The 25,328-nt window shown below is 47.0% G+C and overlaps 1 protein-coding gene across 1 annotated transcript; it reads right to left on the bottom strand.

Annotated features, from left to right (window-relative positions):
• Positions 1-22,147: 22,147 nt before the first annotated feature.
• LOC119285113 (glucan endo-1,3-beta-glucosidase 10-like) lies at positions 22,148-24,525 on the bottom strand. The gene is made up of 2 exons (XM_037564329.1): positions 23,228-24,525; positions 22,148-22,604 (listed from the first exon to the last, which is right to left on the bottom strand). Exons 1-2 carry the CDS (start codon positions 24,410-24,412, stop codon positions 22,533-22,535), a joined length of 1,257 nt encoding a protein of 418 aa, XP_037420226.1. The 5' UTR covers positions 24,413-24,525; the 3' UTR covers positions 22,148-22,532.
• Between the last annotated feature and the right edge of the window lie 803 nt (positions 24,526-25,328).

Consider the following 25,328-nt stretch of genomic DNA (forward strand, 5'->3'; position numbering starts at 1 on the left):
CAGAGGTTTGCGCACTTTTCCCCACAAGACTCGATCGCCTCCGTTTGGTTTCTCGCACTACATGGTGTTTGAGAAGACGGATGACCGAGACATAGTCTTTCAGAAGCGCTAGCACCTTACGATCGGGTAGACCGTACCACCTACATCCCCTACATCTGCTAGTCTACCACTGTAAGAGTTCGCACAACTTAGTCAACTATGCTAGAGCCCATAATAGCTTGTGGCTGCACACGGAAGTTTCTAGTGTGAATAGTCTCATGATCCCTTTGAGCCTGGGTGGCGGTCCAAAAGAAAACAGGCAAGTCCTGGAATACCCAGGTGCCTCAATCCACCCAGATGTGTGTTTAAGTTCCCACCTTAGATAAACCATTAATTAACAATCTCACATCTGTCATGGATTTCACTCACCCAATCCACGTCTACTAGCATAGCATGGCATAATAAGCAAACGTAGAAGTAACTCCCAAAGGTTTGAAAATAAACTGGTAATAGGTACTACCTCATCTACTTCCCATCCCACAATTTAATTAGATCCTAATCATGCAATGTGTGAGGATTGATCTAATGCAATAAAACTGGGTAGTAGAGAAGGTATGATCAAAGTGTTACTTGCCTTGCTGATGATCTGGGAAACCTAGCGATTCGAAGTAACAGGCGCCGCACTCCGGATACTCTATCGCAAACAAACAAACGAGCATACAATAAGTACTCATCTAATGCACAGGTAAAACTCAAATAAGAGATCTAACCAGAAGGTTCAACTTAAGAACTCCGGTTGGCAAAAGAATCAAATCGAACGAAGCAACGAAAGACAAACGGCGAAAGAAAACAACTTCGTTCTAGCAATCTGGAACTAGGGCAAATTTTACATTAGCAAAATCTTGTTTAAGTTGGTTAAACGGATAGAGGGTTTCGAGACGAATCCCTAGGCGCTTGAATCACCTGATTCCGATAAACGAGCGAAAAGTTAAACTAAAACGAAAATCGGATCAGGAATCGCGATCAGAAAATCGCGGATTTAATCCGAGAAAATAAAACTGACGAACAGTTAATCGAACGGACGTTCGTTAACAGAAACTAACCGGTGAACACGTTCACTAAAACGAACGGATCGGTGAACGTTCACTAATTAAATAAACCAGAAAAAAAACCGATCTAGGGTTTCGAAAAAAAATAAACCGAGGCGGTTTTTTTTAAAAAAAACCGAACGGCGAGCGGCGGCGGCTATACCTCCGGCGAGGCACTCCGGCGGGCTCCGGGCGGCGGCGGTGGCTATGCGGGGCGGCGGGGCAACGCAGCAGCGGCGGCGGCGGCTATGCGGGGGCGGCGGCACGTGGCGGCGGCGGCAGTGCAGGCGGTGGGGGTGGGCTGCGGTGTGGGGCGGCGGGGTGAGGAGAGGGCGGCGGTGGGGCGGCTATTTAAGAGAGGGAGGGGGGCTGACTTGGGGAGGGGGTCGGGCGGCGGCGAGGCGGCTCCGGCTCGGACTCCTCCCGAGTCCGGCGGCTACTCGAGCGGGAGGCGGCGGCGGCTCGGCCGACCTGGCTCGGCTGGGCCCTTGGCCCAGTCGGGCGCGGGTTTTTTTAATAATATTCCGTTCAGAAGAAAAGAATAAAAAGAAATCCTAAACGGACTCCAAAAATTCCGAAATAAATTTTCACAGGCTTCTAAAATCAAGCCTCACAAGGTGAACATTTATTTGGGACCTAAATGCAATTTTGAAAAACGCACTTTTTTCCTAAATTCAAATAAAACACCAAAAAACTCCGAAATAAAATCTCATTTGATTTTATTATTAAATCCTCAATATTTCTTTATTTTGGGAAAGTCATTTTTCCCTCTCTCATATTTTTGTAATAGAAATAATTGATGATAAAATAAATAAAATCAAATGATCCTATTCTCAAAATTTGAGAGAACTCAAATATGAAAATATCGAAATCCCCAACTCTCTCCGTGGGTCATTGAGGTGCGTAGAATTTCTAGGATCAACCAGAATGCAAAAGAAATATGATATGCGTTGATGATCTAATGTATAACATTCCAAATTGAAAATTTGGGATGTTACAAACCTACCCCCCTTAAGATGAATCTCGCCCTCGAGATTCGGGTTGGCTATAAAATAGGTGAGGGTGGTCCTTGAACAAATCTTCCTCTCGCTCCCAGGTGGCTTCATCCTCTGAGTGGTGGCTCCAGTGAACTTTGCAAAACTTGATAACCTTGCTGCGAGTAACTCGGTTGGCAAACTCGAGGATCTTGACTGGCTTCTCCTCGTAGGTCAAATCGTTATCCAACTGAATAGTTTCCAAAGGCACTGTATCTCTCAACGGTATGTCAGCCATCCCCGCGTGACACTTCTTCAGCTGAGAAACGTGGAACACATCATGAACTCCTGACAATCCTTCGGGCAATTCCAACTTGTAGGCCACTTCTCCCATACGTTCCAAAACTCGATATGGTCCTACAAATCGTGGTGCTAACTTCCCTTTAACTCCAAAACGCTTTGTTCCCCGAAGTGGAGATACTCGAAGATAAGCTCTATCTCCAACTTCATAAACTGTCTCCTTGCGTTTAGTATCTGCATAACTTTTCTGTCTAGACTGGGCTACCTTGAGCCTATCGCGAATCAACTTCACCTTATGTTCAGACTCTTTAATCAAATCAGGACCAAACAACTGACGGTCTCCAACTTTGTCCCATGACAACGGTGTCCTGCACCTCCTTCCGTATAAGGCTTCGAAAGGGGCCATCTTTAAACTGGTTTGGTAACTGTTGTTATAAGAGAACTCTGCATATGGCAAATTGTCGTCCCAACTAGATCCATAATCTAGCGCACAAGCTCTCAGCATATCCTCCAAAATCCGATTTACCCTCTCGGTCTGTCCATCTGTCTGTGGATGAAAAGCCGTAGTGAATTCTAGCCTGGTTCCCAAAGTTTCGTGCAACTGCTTCCAGAACTTTGAGGTAAACTGGGTTCCTCTATCTGATACAATACTCCTTGGAACTCCATGCAGACATACGATCCTGGTCATGTATATCTTTGCCAACTTAGCACTGGTGTAAGTGGTCTTTACTGGTATGAAATGAGCTACTTTCGTCAATCGATGAACTACAACCCAAATTGAGTCATAGCCTGAACGAGTCCTAGGCAATCCCGTGATAAAATCCATGCCTAGCTTATCCCACTTCCATTCGGGTATCGGCAATGGTTGTAACAATCCTGCTGGCTTATGATGCTCTGCCTTTACTCTCTGACATACATCACAAACGGCTACATACTCCACTATATCCTTCTTCATTCCGGTCCACCAGAAAATATCCTTCAAATCCAGATACATCTTGGTATTTCCTGGATGAATTGAATATGGTGAATCGTGTGCCTCTTGCAAAATCAACTTCCTGATCTCTGGGTCATTGGGCACGTAAACGCGGTCTTCAAACCATAGGGTGTCATGTTCATCCTCACGAAATCCTTTAGCTTTTCCTTTGCTCAGTTTCTCCTTTATAGCGGCAATCTCTTTGTCAGTTTTCTGAGCTTCTCTGATTCTATCCATCAAAGTTGACTGAATCTCCAATGCTGCTACATAGCCTCTCGGAACTATTTCCACACATAGTTCATGAAGATTATCCGCTAACTCCTTGGGTATTTCTCCCGTCATTAATGTATTGACATGGCTCTTACGGCTTAATGCGTTAGCTACTACATTAGCCTTTCTGGGGTGATAATGCAATTTCATATCATAATCCTTGATAAGCTCCAACCATCTCCTTTGTCTGAGATTCAACTCCTTCTGGGTGAAAATGTACTTCAAACTCTTATGATCCGTGTACACCTCACAATGATTACCAATGAGAAAATGTCTCCATGTTTTCAAAGCATGCACTACGGCTGCTAACTCCAAATCATGCGTAGCATAATTCAACTCATGAGGCTTCAGTTGTCTTGAGGCATATGAAACAACTCTCCCTTCCTGCATAAGCACTGCTCCAAGTCCTCGACGTGAAGCGTCGCAGTACACCTCATAATCTTTGGTCTGGTCTGGCAAAATCAACACTGGTGAGGTAACCAAACGTTTCTTCAACTCCTGGAAACTAGCCTCACACTCCTCTGTCCATATGAACTTGGTATCCTTCTTTAATAACTCTGTCATAGGCTTCGCAATCTTTGAGAAATTCTCAATAAATCTCCGGTAGTATCCTGCGAGTCCAAGAAAACTCCGGATCTCTCCAACTGTTGTTGGGGCTTCCCACATGGTCATGGTTTCAACTTTAGCGGGATCTACTGCTATACCTTCACCAGATATAACATGTCCGAGGAATCCTACTTCCTTTAACCAAAACTCACATTTGCTGAACTTGGCATATAATTGATGTTCTCTGAGTTTTCCAAGTACCAAACGCAAATGCTCCTTATGTTCCTCTTCATTCTTCGAATAAACCAGGATATCATCAATGAACACTACGACGAACTTATCCAAAAACTCCATAAACACTTTGTTCATCATGTTCATAAAATAGGCAGGTGCGTTAGTCAGACCAAATGACATAACGGTATACTCATACAGCCCATATCTGGTAGTAAAAGCTGTCTTCGGAATATCCTGTTCTCGAATCTTCAACTGGTGGTATCCTGGTCGCAGATCGATCTTGGAAAATACCTTAGCTCCTTGCAATCGATCAAACAGATCGTTGATCATTGGTAATGGGTACTTGTTCTTGATCGTTACTTCATTCAATCCTCGATAATCAACAACCATCCTTAACGATCCATCCTTCTTCTCCACTAGAAGTACTGGCGATCCCCAAGGTGAAGAACTTGGGCGAATATATCCCTTATCCAGTAACTCCTTAATCCGCTTCTTAATTTCCACCAAATCCTTTGCCGGCATCCTATATGGTCTCTTTGATATTGGCCCTGTGCCTGGCAATAGCTCAATCAAAAACTCAATATCTCTATCCGGTGGCATGCCTGGCAACTCTTCTGGAAATACATCAGGGAAATCTCTTACCACTGGTACTTCCTTCTGCACAACTCCTGTTAGGCACTTTACTTGAGTCCTATTTGGCACATGCCGGGATACATACTTGATCCTTCTCCCTTCTGGGGTAGTAAGCAAAATTGACTTACTAGCACATTCAATATTCCCTTCATACTTTGATAACCAATCCATGCCTAATATCACATCCAATCCTTGAGATTCCAATACTATTAGGTCTGAGGGAAAAACATAGTTACCAATCCTTAATGGTAACCGATCACACCATAGACTAGCCACATACTCTGCTCTGGGCGAGGTTACTAACATGGGTGACCTAAGGGCTTGGGTTGGTAGGTTATACTTATCCACAAATCCCCTTGAGATGTATGAATGCGATGCACCAGTATCAAAAAGAACTAGTGCAGTAAATGACTTAACCAAAAACTTACCTGTTATTGCATTGGGCTGAGCTTCAACCTCCTCCACGCTAACGTGGTTCACTTGTCCCCTGTTGAAAGGGTTCGGCTTCTTCCCAGAACTTCCATTGCCATTTTGGCCTTCAGGACATTCATTGGCATAATGTCCTGTCTTCGAACACTTAAAACAAGTGACTGGACTTAGGTCCTTCTTGGCTGGGGTTGAGGGATTGGTGCGGTTCTGGCCGTTGCTTCCTCCATTGCCATTACCATTTTTGGTGCCATTATGATTGTGCGAGCTACCTCCTCCATGGGTATGCTGAAAGTGTCCTCCCAGTCTAGGGGTAAAACGTGGCTTCTGCTGAGCTCCTGAATTGTACTTTCCTTGTCCATATTTCCTCTTGCGATTTTCAATTTGCTGCTGCTTCCCTTCAATCATAAGAGCATGATCTACCAACTCTTGGTAGTTGTTGAAGGTGGCTACCATCAACTGCATGCTCAACTCATCATTCAGTCCTTCCAGAAACTTCTCTTGCTTAGCTGCATCCGTAGCGACGTCATCTGGGGCATAACATGCTAACTTACTAAATTCCTCCACATACTGGCCAACTGTCCGTCCTCCTTGGCACAAGTTGCGAAACTCACGCTTCTTCATGGCCATAGCTCCTACTGAAACATGGGCAGTACGAAAAGCCTGCTGAAACTGGTCCCATGTGACAGTGTCGACAGGGAAAGTGGCTGTGAAATTCTCAGACCATGATGCTGCGGGTCCTTCTAGCTGATGTGCGGCAAACTTCACCTTCTCCGCATCTGTGCATCCTGATATGGTCAACTCCCTAGCTATCTTGCGGAGCCAATCATCTGCTACTATCGGCTCGGTGCTACTGGAAAACATCGGCGGATTCAGCCTAAGAAAATGGGCTAAGTGGTCAACAGGTGGTGGTGGTGGTGGTGGGTTGTTGTTGTTGTTCCCCTGATTCTGATTCTGGACTAGCAACTGCATCAATGTGTTCTGCTGCTGGATCAACTGGGTGAGCTCCGGTGGGAAAGCAAATCCGGGGTCACGTCTCGGAGGAATCTGTGGGTTTAGAAAAGATGAGATCTAAGAATAGAGGGGTCTAAAGAGAAAAGACTACTCGTATGCACATGAGGCAAAACAAACAATTCACTTCAATCAATCAAACAAAGGCATACAATCGATCTAACTATCGCAAAAGTGCTTAGACTACTATATTTACATGGTGGACTACTACTACTACTGATGAGGTGGTCTACTAGAAATATTCTTCGGTTGCAGATTCCATGATATTTGCTCCAACTTCATCAACATAGTCATCATCGCTACTATCTGCTTCCGAGTCGGTGCCGTCGATGATGATGTAGTCTTACGGGCTAATTTCATGGGGTTCTTCGTCTTCATCTACTGGCGTAGGGCCTCCCATAAATATTCCAATCTTCTTGATCAGGTCGTCATTCTTCTCCACCAATACTTCAATTTCTTCTTCATAATCTTCACGTGTAGCCTTGAGTTCTTCCTCCAGTTCCTTGATTCTAGTCTTAGCCTTCTTCAGATCTATCATGTCGGCACACATTTGGTTCTTCTGGCGTCGAATGTGCTGGTTTAATTCCTGGATAAAAGCTGCGATTGATCTATCCTTCCTGGTGCTGATCATCTCCCAGTGTTCATCTCGGCGCCCACAAATCTGGTAGATAGTATCCTTGAGATCCTTGCGGTAGACTTCTCCAATGCGTCCCATGGCGATGTGAGCTGCCATGCTCTTTCCTAGACTCCAAGTTGGTGCATCAAAAGAAAACTCTATGGGCTCAGTGACTGGCATGAACGTCCTGCTTGGAACTTGAACTTGAATCATCCAGCGCTCTTCTTCAGGTAAAGTGGCGTTGTAGGTTCCCGTGAAGCTTGGTACTCCTATGTTCAGGTATCTAGTGACTTCCTTCAAGTGTCGTCCAAAGGGTGTATCTTCATCCGGTTGTGTGAACTTGTTCCTTGCATCCGCCATCCTAAAGAGTAGAAAAGATGAGAAGTCAGAAGGGAAGAGAGTGAATAGTGATCTAGGTCTTTTAGCTTAGTGGTCGTGTCCTACAGTCAGCGTGTGCTATGATACCATCTCTATAGCGACCAGACCTCAAACAGTCTGATCTCTGTGCTCCGGTGTCATTCCTGGATCAGTAATGCTGACACCACACAGTACTCGGAGGATTTATAGCAGAGTAGCAATCACACACTTATTACATCGAGTGTCTCAAAAGAGAACTTATTACAATAAATATGGCTTAAGGCCATCTAATAACGATAACAGCGAAAGGCTTGGAAGATAAGTGAGTCCATCAACTCCAACGGCATCACTGAGTATAGAACCATGACCTAAAACTCCTTAATCGTCGTCTAAAAAGTCTGCAACATTAACGTTGCAGCCCGAAAATGGGTCAGCACATGGAATATGCTGGCAATGTAACACATAGAGAGTAATGGAATGAAACAGCTATACTATATGCATATTTGGCTGGTGGAAAGCTCTATGGTTACAGTTTTTGCGTAAAGCTAATTTTTCCCTACTTCAAAGGAATAAATTTATTTAACTATCATGGTAGTTGTTAAACATTGAGAATGGTTGACAGCATTCTCAATCCCAATTAAGCATCATCATTAAACATAACCCAACAAAATTAATTTAGAGTAACATGTTGAGATTCACATGAAAATCCAGGTACTAGATACTCAAGATGTCCATAACCGGGGACACGGCTAATCATGATTAGTTTGTTACACTCTGCAGAGGTTTGTGCACTTTTTCCCACAAGACTCGATCGCCTCCGTTTGGTTTCTCGCACTACATGGTGTTTGAGAAGACGGATGACCGAGACATAGTCTTTCAGAAGCGCTAGCACCTTACGATCGGGTAGACCGTACCACCTACACCCCCTACATCTGCTAGTCTACCACTGTAAGAGTTCACACAACTTAGTCAACTATGCTAGAGCCCATAATAGCTTGTGGCTGCACACGGAAGTTTCTAGTATGAATAGTCTCATGATCCCTTTGAGCCTGGGTGGCGGTCCAAAAGAAAATAGGCAAGTCCTGGAATACCCAGGTGCCTCAATCCACCCAGATGTGTGTTTAAGTTGCCACCTTAGATAAATCATTAATTAACAATCTCACATCTGTCATGGATTTCACTCACCCAATCCACGTCTACTAGCATAGCATGGCATAATAAGCAAACGTAGAAGTAACTCCCAAAGGTTTGAAAATAAACTGGTAATAGGTACTACCTCATCTACTTCCCATCCCACAATTTAATTAGATCCTAATCATGCAATGTGTGAGGATTGATCTAATGCAATAAAACTGGGTAGTAGAGAAGGTATGATCAAAATGTTACTTGCCTTGCTGATGATCCGGGAAACCTAGCGATTCGAAGTAACAGGCGGCGCACTCCGGATACTCTATCGCAAACAAACAAACGAGCATACAATAAGTACTCATCTAATGCACAGGTAAAACTCAAATAAGAGATCTAACCAGAAGGTTCAACTTAAGAACTCCGGTTGGCAAAAGAATCAAATCGAACGAAGCAACGAAAGACAAACGGCGAAAGAAAACAACTTCATTCTAGCAATCTGGATCTAGGGAAAATTTTACAATAGCAAAATCTTGTTTATGTTGATTAAACAGATAGAGAGTTTCGAGACGAATCCCTAGGCGCTTGAATCGCCTGATTCCGATAAACGAGCGAAAAGTTAAACTAAAACGAAAATCGGATCAGGAATCGCGATCAGAAAATCGCGGATTTAATCCGAGAAAAGAAAACTGACGAACAGTTAATCGAACGGACGTTCGTTAACAGAAACTAACCGGTGAACACGTTCGCTAAAACAAACGGATCGGTGAACATTCACTAATTAAATAAACCAGAAAAAAATAAACTGATCTAGGGTTTCGAAAAAAATAAACCGAGGCGGTTTTTTTAAAAAAAAACGAACGGCAAGCGGCGGCGGCTATACCTCCGGCGAGGCACTCCGGCGGGCTCCAGGCGACGGCGGTGGCTATGCGGGGCGACGGGGCGACGCAGCAGCGGCGGCGGCGATGGCTATGCGGGGCGGCGGCGGCAGCAGCGCAGGCGGCGGGGGCGGGCTACGGTGTGGGGCGGCGGGGTGAGGAGAGGGCGGTGGTGGGGCGGCTATTTAAGAGAGAGAGAGGGGGTTGACTTGGGGAGGGGGTCGGGCGACGGCGAGGCGGCTCCGGCTCAGACTCCTCCCGAGTCCGACGGCTACTCGAGCGGGAGGCGGCGGCGGCTGGGCCCTTGGCCCAGTCGGGCGTGGTTTTTTTAATAATATTCCGCTCGGAAGAAAAGAATAAAAAGAAATCCTAAACGGACTCCAAAAATTCCGAAATAAATTTTCACGGGCTTCTAAAATCAAGCCTCACAAGGTGAACATTTATTTGGGACCTAAATGCAATTTTTAAAAACACACTTTTTTCCTAAATTCAAATAAAACACCGAAAAACTCCGAAATAAAATCTTATTTGATTTTATTATTAAATCCTCAATATTTCTTTATTTTGGGAAAGTCATTTTATTCCCTCTCTCATATTTTTGTAATAGAAATAATTGATGATAAAATAAATAAAATCAAATGATCCTATTCTCAAAATTTGAGAGAACTCAAATATGAAAATATCGAAATCCCCAACTCTCTCCGTGGGTCATTGAGTTGCGTAGAATTTCTAGGATCAACCAGAATGCAAAAGAAATATGATATGCATTGATGATCTAATGTATAACATTCCAAATTGAAAATTTGGGATGTTACAATAGATCTAGGTATTGCCATAATAACAAGATAAATCATTAAAACTCATTTCATATTATCTACATTCGGTAGAAAGTTTTCTTTGAGGCAAGCAAAAGTAATCAAAAGGGCTAAATTTAATGGGACAAAAGTCCCCAAGATCAACTTTGGGAGGTATAGGTTCCTCCTTTGGTCCTTTGTAGTGCACAACCAATTCATCATTATAAGCATTCTTTTGACAGAACTTTGTGAGCCTATATTCAAGAGAATATCCTAGTTCATTATTTTGAATAGCCAAATCATTATTAAGTTTAGAAATTCTATCAACTAGAACATCAGTAGGAACCCTTTTTCTAAGATTTTCATTGAAAGCAACATACTCTAGAGATTGAAAACGCATTATTTCTTCTTGATCAAAAAGGATAGCCTCTATGGGAGGACGGCAAGCGTCCACCCTATAATGCGCAAAGATTTATTTGGCCTCTTTTATTATGAATCTAAACTCATGAGCCAAAAAGATAGTAGCGGCATGCTTAACACAAGAATACTCAATATTATAAAATTCTAAGAAAATCCTTTGTATGCAAGGATGCATGTGCATAAATTGTCTTTCAAGTTCAATTATAAGCATGGCGATAGCGTCCGCAAGACTACTAGTTCTATGAAGGATAGATCTAACAATAGAAGGCAAAGCACCGACACAAGTAAATAAATCTTGGATAACTCCTTTTCCAATAATATTACCACTACCAATTTGGAAATTTTTTTGTATGTAAGATAGGGGGTTCTTTAGCAGGAGCATCAGAATTTTTCATGATATTATTATTGTCCATATCAACAATAATTTCCCTGATTTCAGACATAAAGGCGGAAAGTGCAAGGGGCAAAAGAGACAAAATAGAGAAAGAGAGGGAGGACGGAGAGAGAGAGGGCGAATAAAACGGCAAGGGTGAAGTGGGGGAGAGGAAAACGAGAGGCAAATGGAAAATAATATAATGCGAGAGATAAGGGTTTGTGATGGGTACTTGGTATGTCGACTTTTGCGTAGACTCCTCGGCAACGGCGCCAGAAATCCTTCTTGCTACCTCTTGAGCACTACGTTGCTTTTTCCTTGAAGAGGAAAGGGTGATGCAGTAGAGCAGTGTAAGTATTTCCCTCAGTTTTTGAGAACCAAGGTATCAATCTAGTAGGAGGCCACGCACGAGTCCCTCGCACCTACACAAACAAATAAACTCCTTGCAACCAACGCGATAAAGGGGTTGTCAATCCCTTCACAGTCACCTACGAGAGTGAGATCTGATAGATATGATAAGATAATATTTTTGGTATTTTTATGATAAAGAGAAATAAAGATGCAAGTAAAATAAATGGCAAAGGAAATAACTAAGTATTGGAAGATTAATATGATGGAAAATAGATCCGGGGGCCATAGGTTTCACTAGAGCCTTCTCTTGAGAGTATAAGTATTACGGTGGGTGAACAAATTACTGTTGAGCAATTGACAGAATTGAGCATAGTTATGAGAATATCTAGGTATGATCATGTATATAGGCATCACGTCCGAGACAAGTAGACCGACTCCTGCCTGCATCTACTACTATTACTGCACACATCGACCGCTATCCAGCATGCATCTAGAGTATTAAGTTCAAGAGAACAGAGTAACGCTTTAAGTAAGATGACATGACGTAGAGGGATAAACTCATGCAATATTATATAAACCATATCTTGTTATCCTCAATGGCAACAATACAATACGTGCCTTACTGCCCCTACTGTCACTGGGAAAGGACACCGCAAGATTGAACCCAAAGCTAAGCACTTCTCCCATTGCAAGAAAGATCAATCTAGTAGGCCAAACCAAACTGATAATTCGAAGAGACTTGCAAAGATAACCAATCATACATAAAAGAATTCAGAGAAGATTCAAATATTGTTCATAGATAAACTTGATCATAAACCCACAATTCATTGATCTCAACAAACACACCACAAAAGAAGATTACATCGAATAGATCTCCACAAGAGAGGGGGAGAACTTTGTATTGAGATCCAAAAAGAGAGAAGAAGCCATCTAGCTAATAACTATGGACCCGTAGGTCTGAAGTAAACTACTCACACTTCATTGGAGAGGCTATGGTGTTGATGTAGAAGCCCTGCGTGATCGATACCCCCTCCGGCGGAGCTCCGGAAAAGGCCCCAAGATGGGATCTCGTGGATACAGAAAGTTACGGCGGTGGAATTAGGGTTTTGGCTCCGTATCTGGTAGTTTGGGGGTACGTAGGTATATATAGGAGGAAGGAGTACATCGGTGGAGCAACGTGGGCCCCACGAGGGTGGAGGGCGCGCCTGGGGGGAGGCGCGCCCCCCTACCTCGTGCCTTCCTCATTGATTGCTTGACGTAGGGTCCAAGTCCTCTGGATCATGTTCGTTCCAAAAATCATGTTTCCGAAGGTTTCATTCCGTTTGGACTCCGTTTCATATTCTTTTTCTGCGAAACCCTAAAATAGGCAAAAAAGCAATTCTGGGTTGGGCCTCTGGTTAATAGGTTAGTCCCAAAAATAATATAAAAGTGTATAATAAAGCCCAATAATTTCCAAAACAAGATATAATATAGCATGGAACAATAAAAAATTATAGATACGTTGGAGACATATCAGACTTGGGCATTGAGCAAAGTGTTACGTAGTTGAAAATGGCTTGTTATGGATTTAGTTATGACTGAAGCTCTAGGTTGCATTATGATAAATTGTTTGAATATAATAAAGCCTTGGGTGATTGGAACCATGAATGTGATACATATGAGTATTGATTTTATTACATGGAAATATTAATCCATAAAAAAACAGTAATTTTGTTTACACATTTTGATGCTACTTACTTGTTATCAATTATAAATTATTGCCTTGAATCACCTTTATCTTGTTTTGATCAAGATTATGCTACGTAGCATTGCACATCAAAAGTTATGTTTGTTTTATCTAAGGATGGCAATTTTATCCATGGATACGGGTACTCATGGATACCGTACCCGCATGGGCAGGGTATGGGCACAATTATCTACCCACTAGTAGTCCCATACCCTAGCAGTTAAGTCATGGGTAGGGCACGGGTATAGCCTTTTACCCATGGATATACCTATACCCTACCCATTTATACTCACATGTGAACCTTACCCGTGATTCTCAAGTGTACCTATGTTAAAGTTATGTCATGTGCTTTGTGAACCTATGTTAAAGTTGTCACCAATTGTCAATTTGAATTTAGGTAATTGCCATGTACTCATCTATCTGTTATTGAGTTGAGATCAATGTTTTTTGTGTGTCAAATATGCTATAGATGAATGTAAAATTGCGAATAACTTTTGTACTATTTGATCTACTCGTTGGGTACCCAATGGGCATGGGTACCCGTCGGGTATGGTTACGGGTAAAGTTTCATACCCGTGGGTATGGATATGGGTAGAATTTTGTACACATTAACTACACGGGTATGGGTATGGTATTGCTCTACCTGCCCCATACCCTACCCATTGCCATCCTTAGTTTTATCATCTACCTACTCGAGGACGGAAATGGATTAAGCTTGGGATGCCGATACGTATCATATTTATCTATATTTTTTATTGTTCCATGCTAATATATTACCACTTTTGTATACTTTCTATAGTATTTTCTATTATTTTTCTGGACTAACCTATTAATCTAGTGCCCAATGTCAATTACTGTTTTCTGTATGTTTTTGCTTTTACATGAAATCCATATCTACGAAAAGGTCAAAATACCATGCCAATTTAATACTTTTTCCTAGAGCATGAGGGTTCCAAGAAGCTCGAGGGATAACTAGAGGAGCCAAGGAGGTCCCACACGGCCACCTGGCGCGCCGAGGGTCTAGGGAGGCCCCCCTGGTCGTGTGGGCCCTACTGCCACTGCCATAAATTCCTATAAATACCGAAACCCTCTGAGGTATTTTCATCCGAATTTTTTCACCGCGCAAGGTTCTGTTCCAAGGGAGGTCCAATACTGAGGCTTCTTCATCAACCTTGCTACCTCCATGACCATGTGTGAGTATTTCCCTTAGGACTTTAGGGTCCATAGGAGTACCTAGATCTCTCTCTCTCTCTCTCTCTCTCTCTCTCTCTCTCTCTCGGATCTTCAATACCATGTTCCCGTGAGCTGTCTTACATGATCGGGATCAACTCTATGTAATTCGTGGATGTGTTTGTTGGGATATGATGAATTATCACTTTTTGTTGAATACAATTGAATCTTTTGAGGTTTTCTTGTTTCATAATTAAATAGCTTTGCATGCGCTCCGATCTATCTATCTACTCTGGCCAAGTTTGATAAATTTTCCTTTAGAAGGAGTAGTGCTTTGTAGTGGGTTCCAATCTAGCGGTGCTCTAACCCAGTGACAATAAGGGCCTGGATACGTATTGTATTGTTGCCACTAAGGATAAAACGGCGGTGTCTCATCATATTTCTTGATGTTTTGTTGTCTACATTATGTCATCATGCTTATTGCAATTATCTTCTTCTTCTAAACTTAACACTTCAGGATGCATGTTTGATAGCGGTCCTTGAGTGGAGCATTAGTATATGTAGTAATGGTCTACTTATCACAAATATAATGCCTATATGATATTATTATACCATAAATGATCATAGTCATAAATATAAACATTGCAATTTAATCGATGCCCAACTGTAATTTGTTCATCACACCACTAGCTTGTTCCCAGAGAGATGTCACTAGTGAACCTATACCCCCTGGGTCTATTCTTCATTACTGAAATCTTCATCACAATTGCTACTTTTAATTTACCATTTTACTTTGCTACCAACTATCTCTATCACTTGTAGCTTAATCTTGTAACTAGCAAGACAAGGGGCTTAACAACCCCCTTGTCGTGTTGGGGGCAAGCGTGTTTTGTGTTTTGTGAGCAGGTACCGCTCACTTTGTTTTGCTAGGTGAATCCTACAGTTTCATTAACCTTGGTTCTCTAACAGAGGGAGATAATTACTCCTAGGTTACATTACCCTTACACTTGAGGGATCCCAACCACTCTTATGATAAAGCACTAGAGTACATTCATTCTCGATGGCATTGCACTCTCCATGAGGATGTTGCCGTTGAAGGCACAAACAAACCACCAAGGGCATCTTCAACAGCGTCCCCCAAATTGGACTCACTGAGCCGCCCATCCAACCCTATCCATGAAACGTCCGCCTCTGGGTTTTTCTATGTCCGTAGCACTCAAAATAAATCAGAGGGAATAGCAATAACACAATTCATCCATAAATAACATTCTAGCGCAACAATAATTTAAATATAAATACTACAACAATATTACCGGATGTTCAACAAGTTTTTCAATTCATGGATCCAAATTCAACATTACTCGAGTCCAACAATGCATCAGTATCCGCAAACGTTATTATCCAGCCGCTATGCCCCCTAACTTTCATCCAACAATGCATCAACGAGAATGGCCTACCCTTTGCTCTTCGGTACAATGCGACATCGCGTCCGGGATATACAACATGATGATCATCAAGTTGCAACATTGAGTGAATCGATGAATTGACGAACATGTAGAGTGACAAGAAGCAAAACTTATGATCTACATGATTGGCGTGCCCGGTGGCCAACTTCTTTGCACCCACGCGATCGCACCACAATACTTCGTGACGGATTTTTAGATGGTGTACCACCAATGGGCTAGAGACTCCACATTGCAATAATAGATCATGTACAAGTTATAAGGCGCAAAATGCTTTTGCCTATGAAACAAAGAATGCACATTTTGTGAAAGAACTGAGCCCCCTTGCTTCATGTCTACAAAGTTTGCACTCATGGTCAACTCTGCATCGCATAACAACTCATCCTCCATCACCAAATATCCCACCATCGTGCTTGCTCCAAAGAATCAACGAGAACGTAAAAAAGGGCTCATTGTTATTTGGTCGAACATTTGTCGGGTGTGGTGTCCATGAGGATACCTAGCTCTGGACGAATCTGGGATGGATGATAGTGTAGTCCAAGGCCGACTAACACGTGGGTGGGCCGGCAGACGTCCAACAAGGCCTGGACAGTAGCTAGAGTGGTATGATGGTGGCACCGGACTAAGAGGGGGCAAATATAGAGCAAGGGGGAGTTGGAGAAAAATGGTGCGGGGGAGGGGATTTGAGTGGGGCAAGGATGTCGGAGCCATACATGGCAAAGATCCGGACGCCCGCAAACCTCTGTGTAGTTTCTGTCTGGTTTGCGGGAATTCAAACACGTAGACGTGTCCATGGATGTTTGTGGTACCACGTTGGAGACGCCACGATCCAAACATTTGCGAACATTTGAGAGACGCTCTCAAAGATGTCGTAAGAACACTTCTGTGTAGAACCAGGAAAATTCAAGGTCCCCCTTGCCTCGCAGCAAACCGACAAAATATGTGGTAGCTAAACTCGTAGAACCTTTGACAATCGTTGTGTGGTTGTACATATTTAAATCATTTTCTAAATCTTGTAAACCGCAAAACTTGGTTGTGTGTCCTTCGCATGTTGCTGTGCTAAGAGCTACTCCAACGCGCCGACCCAAATGGATAAGTGTTTTATTCGCTTTTTATTTATCTGAGTTGGTCGAGCGACGACTACGTCCGCTTTGTCATTTGAGTCGGCGCATGCACCAAATGCGGGCCCAACAATTTTTTTCTGCACGGACTTAAGAAAACTGCACACACACGCACGTTCAAACTTAACATAATTAAACATTAAACAATGGCGAAAGTCTACTTAAACATTAATAAAACATAAAAAAGTGCGTCCCCTCATGCGCTGTCCTAGGCGTCATCGTCCCCCCAGGCCAGTGGGGTCGATCAACTCCAACGTCGGGCCAGCCCATGGGAATGCCGCCTCCCAGGCCTGCGCCGCCTTCTACGTCGCGGCGGGTGCGCTCCTCCTCCTCCTCCCATGCCCAGCGGCTTTCCAGCTCCATCCGTCGCTCGCCCTCGACGCGCTCCTCCTCCAGCGCGCGCCCTTCATTGTTGGATGCACGCCGTCTCTTGCTTCGTCGTCGCGCGAACCCACTCGCGGAGTTGTCCGTTCTACTGGTACCGCTCTGGCTCGGGCTCCGTAGGCGGCTGCTCCACCTTGGGCTTGGGGTAGCGCCGCCGCTGGCGGCGGGGGGATGATGCAGTCGTCGGCCGCTGACAGCGCGAGGGCCTCCTCCAGGCCCTCCCAGTGTGCGTCCTCGTCGCGCCTCCTCTCTTCCAAAGCGCGTTGTGTCACCGCCTCCAGCGCGGCCTGGTAGGCCGCCTCCTCCTCATCCTCCTCCGGCTTGACCACCCAGGGCGGCGGTGGGATGGCGGGGTTGAACTGCCCGCAGCGGCGCTCCTCCTTGTACTCGAGCACGAACCAGACCTCCCAGCTGGGAGAGTCCCGCGCGTACATAGGGAGTTGCCGCTGCTCCGACGTCAGCAGCTTGCGACACCTGTGCACCTTCTGGGCGTACGCCCACACCGACCACCGCCAGCACCAGGATGCAGTGCGGGTGCAGATGCCATTCATGGGGCAGGTTGAAATCTAGATAGGGTAGCGGCTGCCGGCACTGCCAGTGTCACTGCGCCTGGTGCATCGAAATGTACAACCGCTCCCTTTCCTGTGGCGACCCGCCGTGACATGGAGCCAGCGGCGGCGGCGTGCGGGACGAACTGGAGCTGGGCAGAACTTCCCCTTGCCCTTGCCGAAGAAGCCCATGGCGAGATAGGGTTTGGCTGTCGCCGGCGAGGGGGCAAGCTTGGCTATATGTGGACGGGTGGAGGGGAGTAGATGACCCCCCCTCCCCCCTCCCCCGCACACTTGCATTAAAAACGATGGCGACCCGCAGCTTTCACCCATTGCCAGGCGGGCCCGAGGTAGGTGGCCACTTTTAATACGACCGCAGGCGGTGGTTGGGCGGCCGACAGGTGGGGCCACGACGGACACGCCTCCTCTTTTTCGTGTTCGTGGGGCGCAAATATGGGTCTGAAATGCGTCCAGACGAATACTGAACGGATATGTTTTAGGTTTGGTTCCACATGTTGGGCCGGTGTTTTGGTCCGTTTCAACTAAAACAGACATGTGTGACAGTTTGGGTCGCCTGATTGAAGTTGCTCTAAGTGGTTGGTTCGTTGAGCAGCGCCGTCCTAAGGCCTTTGAATGCGTGCTGCACGCCTGCGCTACTGATCGGGAGTGGGATCACCCGAGCACAAAACTCAAAAGGCAGAGGCGCACAACACGGGGTTGAAAATGGCATATGAAAGGAACCATAGCAGATTCTAAAAGAGGGAGAGAGGCGAGAGGGCACCATCTGAACCCATGGGCATATGCATATGCATCCACTTTTCATAAAATGCATTTTAAGCACGTTTTAAAATGTCAAAAAATCAAAAGAAAATATCACGCATACATGTTCGCAAATGTTTGTACGTGGCACAAAGTTTTATGAAAAAATGTCTTTTTATTTTGCCTTCGCAAAAAAAAAACAAATTTCAGTGCTTCTAAATAGTGTTTCATGACATAATTTTTTGTCTTTTTTGCACAAGCCACAAAAAAAGTTATTTTTCTATGAACTTTATGCACGTAGAACATGGAGACATACCTCTGCAAAAAAATTCAAGATTTTTTTAGAATTTAGAAATGCGTTTTTTAAAATAGGTTCATATGTATCCGAGAGGCAGGAAAAAGGACCGTCGCTACAGTACATCGCTGGACTGCTTGATAGTCCTGGGCTCCTGGCGAAAGAAAAGGAACTTCGCTAGTCGCGGAACAATCATCCAGGCGCACGGTACAAATCTCGATCATCGTCACGAGACTAGCACCGAACAACAATCAAGATTCCTGACATTGTCGATACGCCATGGTGGTGCTTCCTGAAAACAACGATGAAGATTCCTGACGATGTCGCCATGGTGGTGCCAGTTGTGCTTGGTTTTGTCTGTTCGCTCGCACTGAGTTGGAGCCAATCGAAAGAGACGAGGGATGGCCAGCAAGGACTGACAGCGCACGTGAGGCAGGGACCTTTGGATCGAACAGTTTTTTTTTTTAAGAAACTGCAGCCTACTTGCTCTTTTGGTTCAAAGGAATGAAAAAATTGGTAGAGTAGTGATTTTCATACTGGAACTCCAGAAGAATCCTAGTGCGAGGTCTCACCTCTTGAAAATTTTGTCTGTGCATATGGGATGTAATTTTCTATTTATGCAGGATTCGCCATGTGTCAAACCGAAAAGAGCAAATAGGGAGGACGGGCTCCATGATGGACTTTGTACAAAAAAACACATTTCTACATCGCGTTCAGGAAAATTTACATAAAAATATACTTTCATATGTGGTGTATGTGAAAAAACAAATATGTACATGAGGCTGGGCTATTTTTTTTGTTGTTATTGAGCCAGATTTTCTTTTTGTGTAGCTTGCAAATCATAATATTTTTGAACGAAATTTTATAGATACGTTGCGAATATGTACAAGTTTTCATTGAATGTTTTTCATATTTTTTCGAACTTGGAAGTACTCCCTCCGTCTCGTTTGACACTACATCGGGGCGGAGGGAGTATCATTTTTGAATCATTTGAAATAAAGCCCTCCAATGTACCCGCCCACCAAAACTTTGCACTCTCAAACGTCCTATTGATGTGCATTCCAAAGAGGCCCAACATGACGCTCCCAACTTTTCAGCTGTTTTTAGCAAGGAGTGATAATTTATTTATCTTAAGTAGTAACGGTTGCTCAACTTAAAAAAAAGAGTAGTAACGGCTGTCTCGTTTATATAACCAAAATGTGTGCAACTAGTACTACTATACAAGACATTCAATTAACAATGCACAACATAAGGCAGTACCCAGAAGTTTGAATCTCTGATGAGTATCTGACTGCAACAACACAACATAAAGAAGGATAGGATCTCACGTGTGGCACTGGTTACCTTTTACCGAATCCATTTTTCTGATCGTTGTGCCAGATTCAAAAGTTTAAGGCCAACTCCACCGCACGATCCCAAACGGACGTCCGAATTGGCCGGATTTTGTCCCTTTGGGGCGCCGATGGGTTCGCCCGTGTCCGCCTTTGTCAAATGGGTCGTGCGTGCGCGCACCGCGCGGCCGCACCCCAAATCGTGTCCGGGGTGGACATGAATAAAAGAAATATTAAAACTAAAACGAAATAACTAAAAAACTAAATAAACACATTTAAAAAAATATAAAATATATATAGGGGGCAGCCACAAAACGGCCCAGTTTCCACGGCCACTTAAAAGGCCCATTTTTCATAATTAACATATAAAACAAAATAAAAAAACGCCGCCGCCTCCCGCGCGCTCCTGCCGCGCCCGTTGGTGCCGTGGCCGTCGCCGTCTTCACTGGCCGCCGGTGTCGTCGTCGTCGCTGACGAGGTCGACATAGTCCGACGACGTCGACAGGTGGGCCAGAGGTGCGTGGTGGACGGGGGCGGGCTGGACGGCCGGAGCTGCCTGCACCACCTCCTCCCGTGGCGAGGCCTCCCGCTCCGGTGACCGCGGCGGAGTGGGGCACCAGTTCACGCCCACGCCGGCGGACATCTCCGGAGCAGTGCAGGACCAGCGCCACCCCTGGCCCAGCAGCTGCTGGAACGCGGCCGACGGGTCCTCCCTCCTCTCGTCCTCCACGGCCACCATCTGGAGCTCCGGGAAGGCAACGTCCCCGGCGGCAGAGAGGGCCATGGCCTCCTCCAGGCCGTCCCACTGCCGCTCGTCGTGCGTGTACATGGAGTCGTCCATGACACGCTTGAGGAGACGGGCCTCCTCCTCCGCTGACATGCGAGGAGGTGGAGGGGGCGACGGAGACGGCGATGGCGACGGCGTGGGCGTGACGCCTCGCACCCGCCTACGCCCGCGCTCCTGGGCGCGCCCCTGTCATGGCCGCCGCGGCCCCGTCAAGGTGCCGACGAAGAAGGACGCGCGCCTGGTGTCGTGCTCGTCACGAAACCAGGTGTCCCACAGCGCGGAGTCGGCGGCGTACCTGGGGTCGTAGAAGAGGTTGTCGGAGAGGAGACGGCGGCGGCGCTCGATCTCCTCTTCGCGCGCACGGCCGCTCGTCGGGACCGGCGGGATGGGGACCTGGTCGGCGGAGAGGTGCCAGTTATTGGGGAGATGGGCGTCGCTCCAGGGGAGCGGCATCCTCGTCTCCCAATAACGGCGGCACACCGACGCTCAGACGTAATGCCGGTCGCTCTCGCCGGCGGACGTGGGCGCGATGGAGAAGGCGGGCGGCGCGGGGGCCCGGCGTGGTGGCGATGGCGAGGCGGGCTCCTTCTTCACCGAGCCGCGGCGGCGTCCCGACGAGGAGCCGGCCTCGCGGTCATGCCTGCCTTTGCGGCCGTAGTTTCAGAGGCCCATGGCTGCGGGGCGGCCGGCCGACGAGGTCTAGGCTAGGGTTTGGGACGTGGTCGCCGCTGTCGGGTTTGAGGAGGCCGCGAGGTGGCGTGGGGCAGTGTGGACGACGACCCGTCCATGCTTCCCACTTAAAGAAGGACGGCGACCGCTCGACGTGCGGATGACAGGTGGGGCCGCCCACTTGTGCGCATTGATGTGGGCGGGTGGGAGGTAGGTGGCCGCCTGCCACGCGGCCCCGACGCGGACGAGCGCGCGTCCGTTTGGTGTCCGCCGCGACCCAAACCCGGCGCAAGTTTGCGCTCGAAATGGGTCGGCCCGGACACAAAACGGACAAGATGAGTCCGGGCCGTCGCGCGCTGAGCCGCCTCCTTTGTCCGTTTTACTCCAAACGGACGGGGCCAGACAGGATAGGGTCAACGCGGTGGAGTTGGCCTAACCTTCTGGACTTGAGCAATCGCAACATTATCACACTATTTTAACCGCTCGAAGTTGACGAATTCAGATGAACTTAATTTATTTTTCATTATTTGGAAAGGGATACTGGGCTTCAGCTTTTGTACTTCATGCATATTTATAGATAGCAGTACTGGGGTACCACTCAAGAGAACATTTCTATTAAAAGGCAATTAAAACCGACTGATTTGGGTCTATTTTAGTCCCAACGATCAGCGGTTTTTAAGGCACCAAGATGAAATACATAGCTTCGATGCCATAAAATTAATCGTTTCATCAGCTTACCCAGATCCACATCTCGGTCTCAGTCTTCGTCTTCAGCAACCACAACGGCAAAAGAACGCCGTGCAGAGGATCAGGATCATCATCATCATCAACACCATTGCTCCAGAGCAGGCAATTCTATTCCGTCCTATCCACCGACCCCTGAATCTCAGCCATCAAGACGAGTGGCACACTCCATGATGATCTCAGTACCTCAGGCTGCGACCATGAGGGCAGCAGCCGCACCTCCTGCCACAGCAGCTTGCACCCATGTCCACCGGCAACCCTTTTGAATCACAAGCCAAAAACAAACGAGAAACGCCACATGAGGAAAGCAGTAAAATGAGGAACATTGATTTTACTGAGAAAAAGGACAATCAGATCGGTCCCGGAAAGAACACCTGCCGGAGACTTCATTCGATTCTAGACGCGCATTTGGCATTTTGACTATCAAGTAGCAGGAAGTGAGAACTCCAGATCTACTATCTCTTGCTGGAGTCACCAGATCTACTTGTTTATTTTGGAAGCCTTTTTTATTTCCACAAGGAAAGTGAGCAGTTTTTTTGAAACCTGAGAATGATGTCGAGTTCCTACTCAGGGGGGAAACAAGAATCTGGTCGATGGTGACGGAGGGGTCACACCTAATTTTCGAGATGACGATTGCCAGAATCTGGATCTGTGTGGAATAAACAACTGACGTTGATGTTGATTACGCTGGAAACTTTTCTAATTGCACAATCTGAACTGCGTTGAGAGTCGACCGTGGTCAACCTACGGCATGTGCACTCTCGAGTGCGCAAAAGCAGCGAGAAATGATGCCATCACCTAAAGTGTCATCCCCCTTCCGCAGACAAACCCCTAAAGGTCAATGTAAGCATGAACAACTGAGAGAAATAGACTAGAGCTCACCGTGGGCTCCCGCGACGCGGCCGAGATGTCGTAGTAGCCGTTGTCTCCGCCGGTGCTGTTGCCGCCGGGGGTGAAGTCGCCGCGCGCGGGCTTGTACGTGAGCGGGTACACCGGCGTGCTGTCGGGCTTGAACAGGCCGTAGTTGCGCTCGGACGCCGGCCCGGGCTTCATGTTCTCGTTGAATAGCGCGAACACGTAGACGCGCAGCGGCACGTTGGGCTTGAGCGGCGTGCCCTTCCACTCCGCCACCAGCCGCATCACGTTGCTGTTGTACCGGGCCGCGCTCTCCGGCGTCGCGGCCTTCTCGTTGGCGTCCCCCGCGGAGGGCCACCCCGTCTCGGAGATCCGTATCTCCACCGTCCGCGCCGCCGCGCTGTTCGCCGCCGAGATGGCGTGGTACGCCGCGTCGACCTGCGCCACGAGGAGGTTGGGATAGTGCAGCCCGGTGTTGGCGTCCGGGACGCCGGGGTTGCTCGGCTCGAGGAGAGCGTAGTCCAGATGGATGCCCTTGGGGTCGTCGGAGTAGGCGAAGTAGGGGTAGGCGTTCACCAGGAACGGCGAGCCGGTCTTGGCGTGGAAGTCGAGGATGGGGCAGAGGTACTGGAGCAGGTCCTTCCGGAAGGCCCCCGCCGAGGGCGGGTAGGACGTCCCGAGGACGCCGAGGTTGTGCGCGGTCGTGACGGCGATCTGCTTGTCGAGGTTTGCCGCGGCGAGCGCGCCGTGGAGGGACTCCATGGCCGGGAGCAGGTTGCGGGTGAGCGCGGTGTCGTTGCCCGTGAGCACCTCGTTGCCCACGGTGAGCGCGACGATCTTGGTGTCCGGCAGGTAGGGCAGGATGCTGTCCTTGAGCCAGGACGTGGCGCCGGCCGGCTCGGCGACCGCGGCGAGGCACTGGTCGGGGACGCCGACGTAGAGCTCGATCCCGGTCTTGGCGAAGGCGCGCAGCACGCCGGGCTCGGGGTCGTAGAGCCGCACGCGGGCAATGCCGAGGCCCTGGAGCAGGGGCAGCGCGGCCTGCGGCGGCGGCAGGTTGTTTCCCACGCGGCCGTAGTTGATGCCCAGCAGCGACACCGGCGCCGGCGAGGCGTCCGACGCGAGCGCGAGCGCGAGCACGCACAGCGCCGCGGCGAGACAGAGGCCGCGGGCGCGCTGGAGCCGCCGCCGGCAGCCGTCGCGGAGCGGCATTATTGGAGGAGTGGAGCGGGATAGGGGAGAGCGAGGTGAGATTTGCGCGGACGAAGGTTTTGGGGCGGGGGGAGAGTGATTGGAGGTTGGAGGTGGGTATGTGGGAAGGAAGAGTGAGATTTGGGGAGTAGAAGGCGATCGGGTGAAGTTACCGACAGAACTGAAACGGCGATAGTAGCACAGTATCTTTTTTTTACCGACACGAAGCGTTGGGAGTTCTGCACGTGGGACCCGGAGACAGCGAGACAACGGGGGTTGTTTACTGGAGTAGTCCGTGGAATGGGATCCGATGGGCGGCACGCGAGACTGTGCCCGTAGGCCGTGGACCGTGCCGGTGCCGCCGCAACGGCTGTATTTCTGGGGCCGTCCAAGCATGGGAAACGTTGGTGCCTACTGTGGCACACACGTGACGGTGGCAGGGGTGGGGGAGCCGCCCATCGCAAGTAGACGTTGCAAAAGGTCTCATTTTTCACTACTCCTTTTGTTTTTATTTACTTTGCATATTAGGTTTGTCTAAGCTTAAACTTCATATTTTTTCAACAAGTTTGTAAAAAATATATTAACATAATACACCATCAAATATATATCATTGCATGTATTTCACATCATATAAATTTGTTGATGTAAATGTTCAATTGTTTTCTAAAATTTGGTCAAATTTTATAAAGTTTGACTCCAATTAAAACTAATATGTGGAATAAATAAAAACGGAGGGAGTGCGAGTAGTGCATTGCTGCAAGGAATTGATTTCATCCAAAGTCAATAATGTGGCACAGAGTGCTAGCAAAAGAAGATGAATACAACAAACTCGTTGTTCTTTTTAGCCAAACTGCTGATGAGTGCAGCCCGTCAATTTTCTTGGGCCCATGGGCTAGTATGAAACCAGGGTCAGCGCCAGAATGATGCTATTGGTCGA

This window comes from Triticum dicoccoides, chromosome 4A, assembly GCF_002162155.2.
Source record: "Triticum dicoccoides isolate Atlit2015 ecotype Zavitan chromosome 4A, WEW_v2.0, whole genome shotgun sequence".
Lineage (NCBI taxonomy): Eukaryota > Viridiplantae > Streptophyta > Magnoliopsida > Poales > Poaceae > Triticum > Triticum dicoccoides.

What these genes read in the sequence shown, in the direction of transcription:
- LOC119285113 (XM_037564329.1), bottom strand. Translation starts at nt 24,412, where the DNA reads ATGCCGCTCCGCGACGGCTGCCGGCGGCGGCTCCAGCGCGCCCGCGGC. An exon ending in CCGCGTCGCGGGAGCCCACG is followed by an intron (nt 22,605 to 23,227) that starts GTGAGCTCTAGT and finishes GTGATTCAAAAG; the next exon opens with GGTTGCCGGTGGACATGGGT.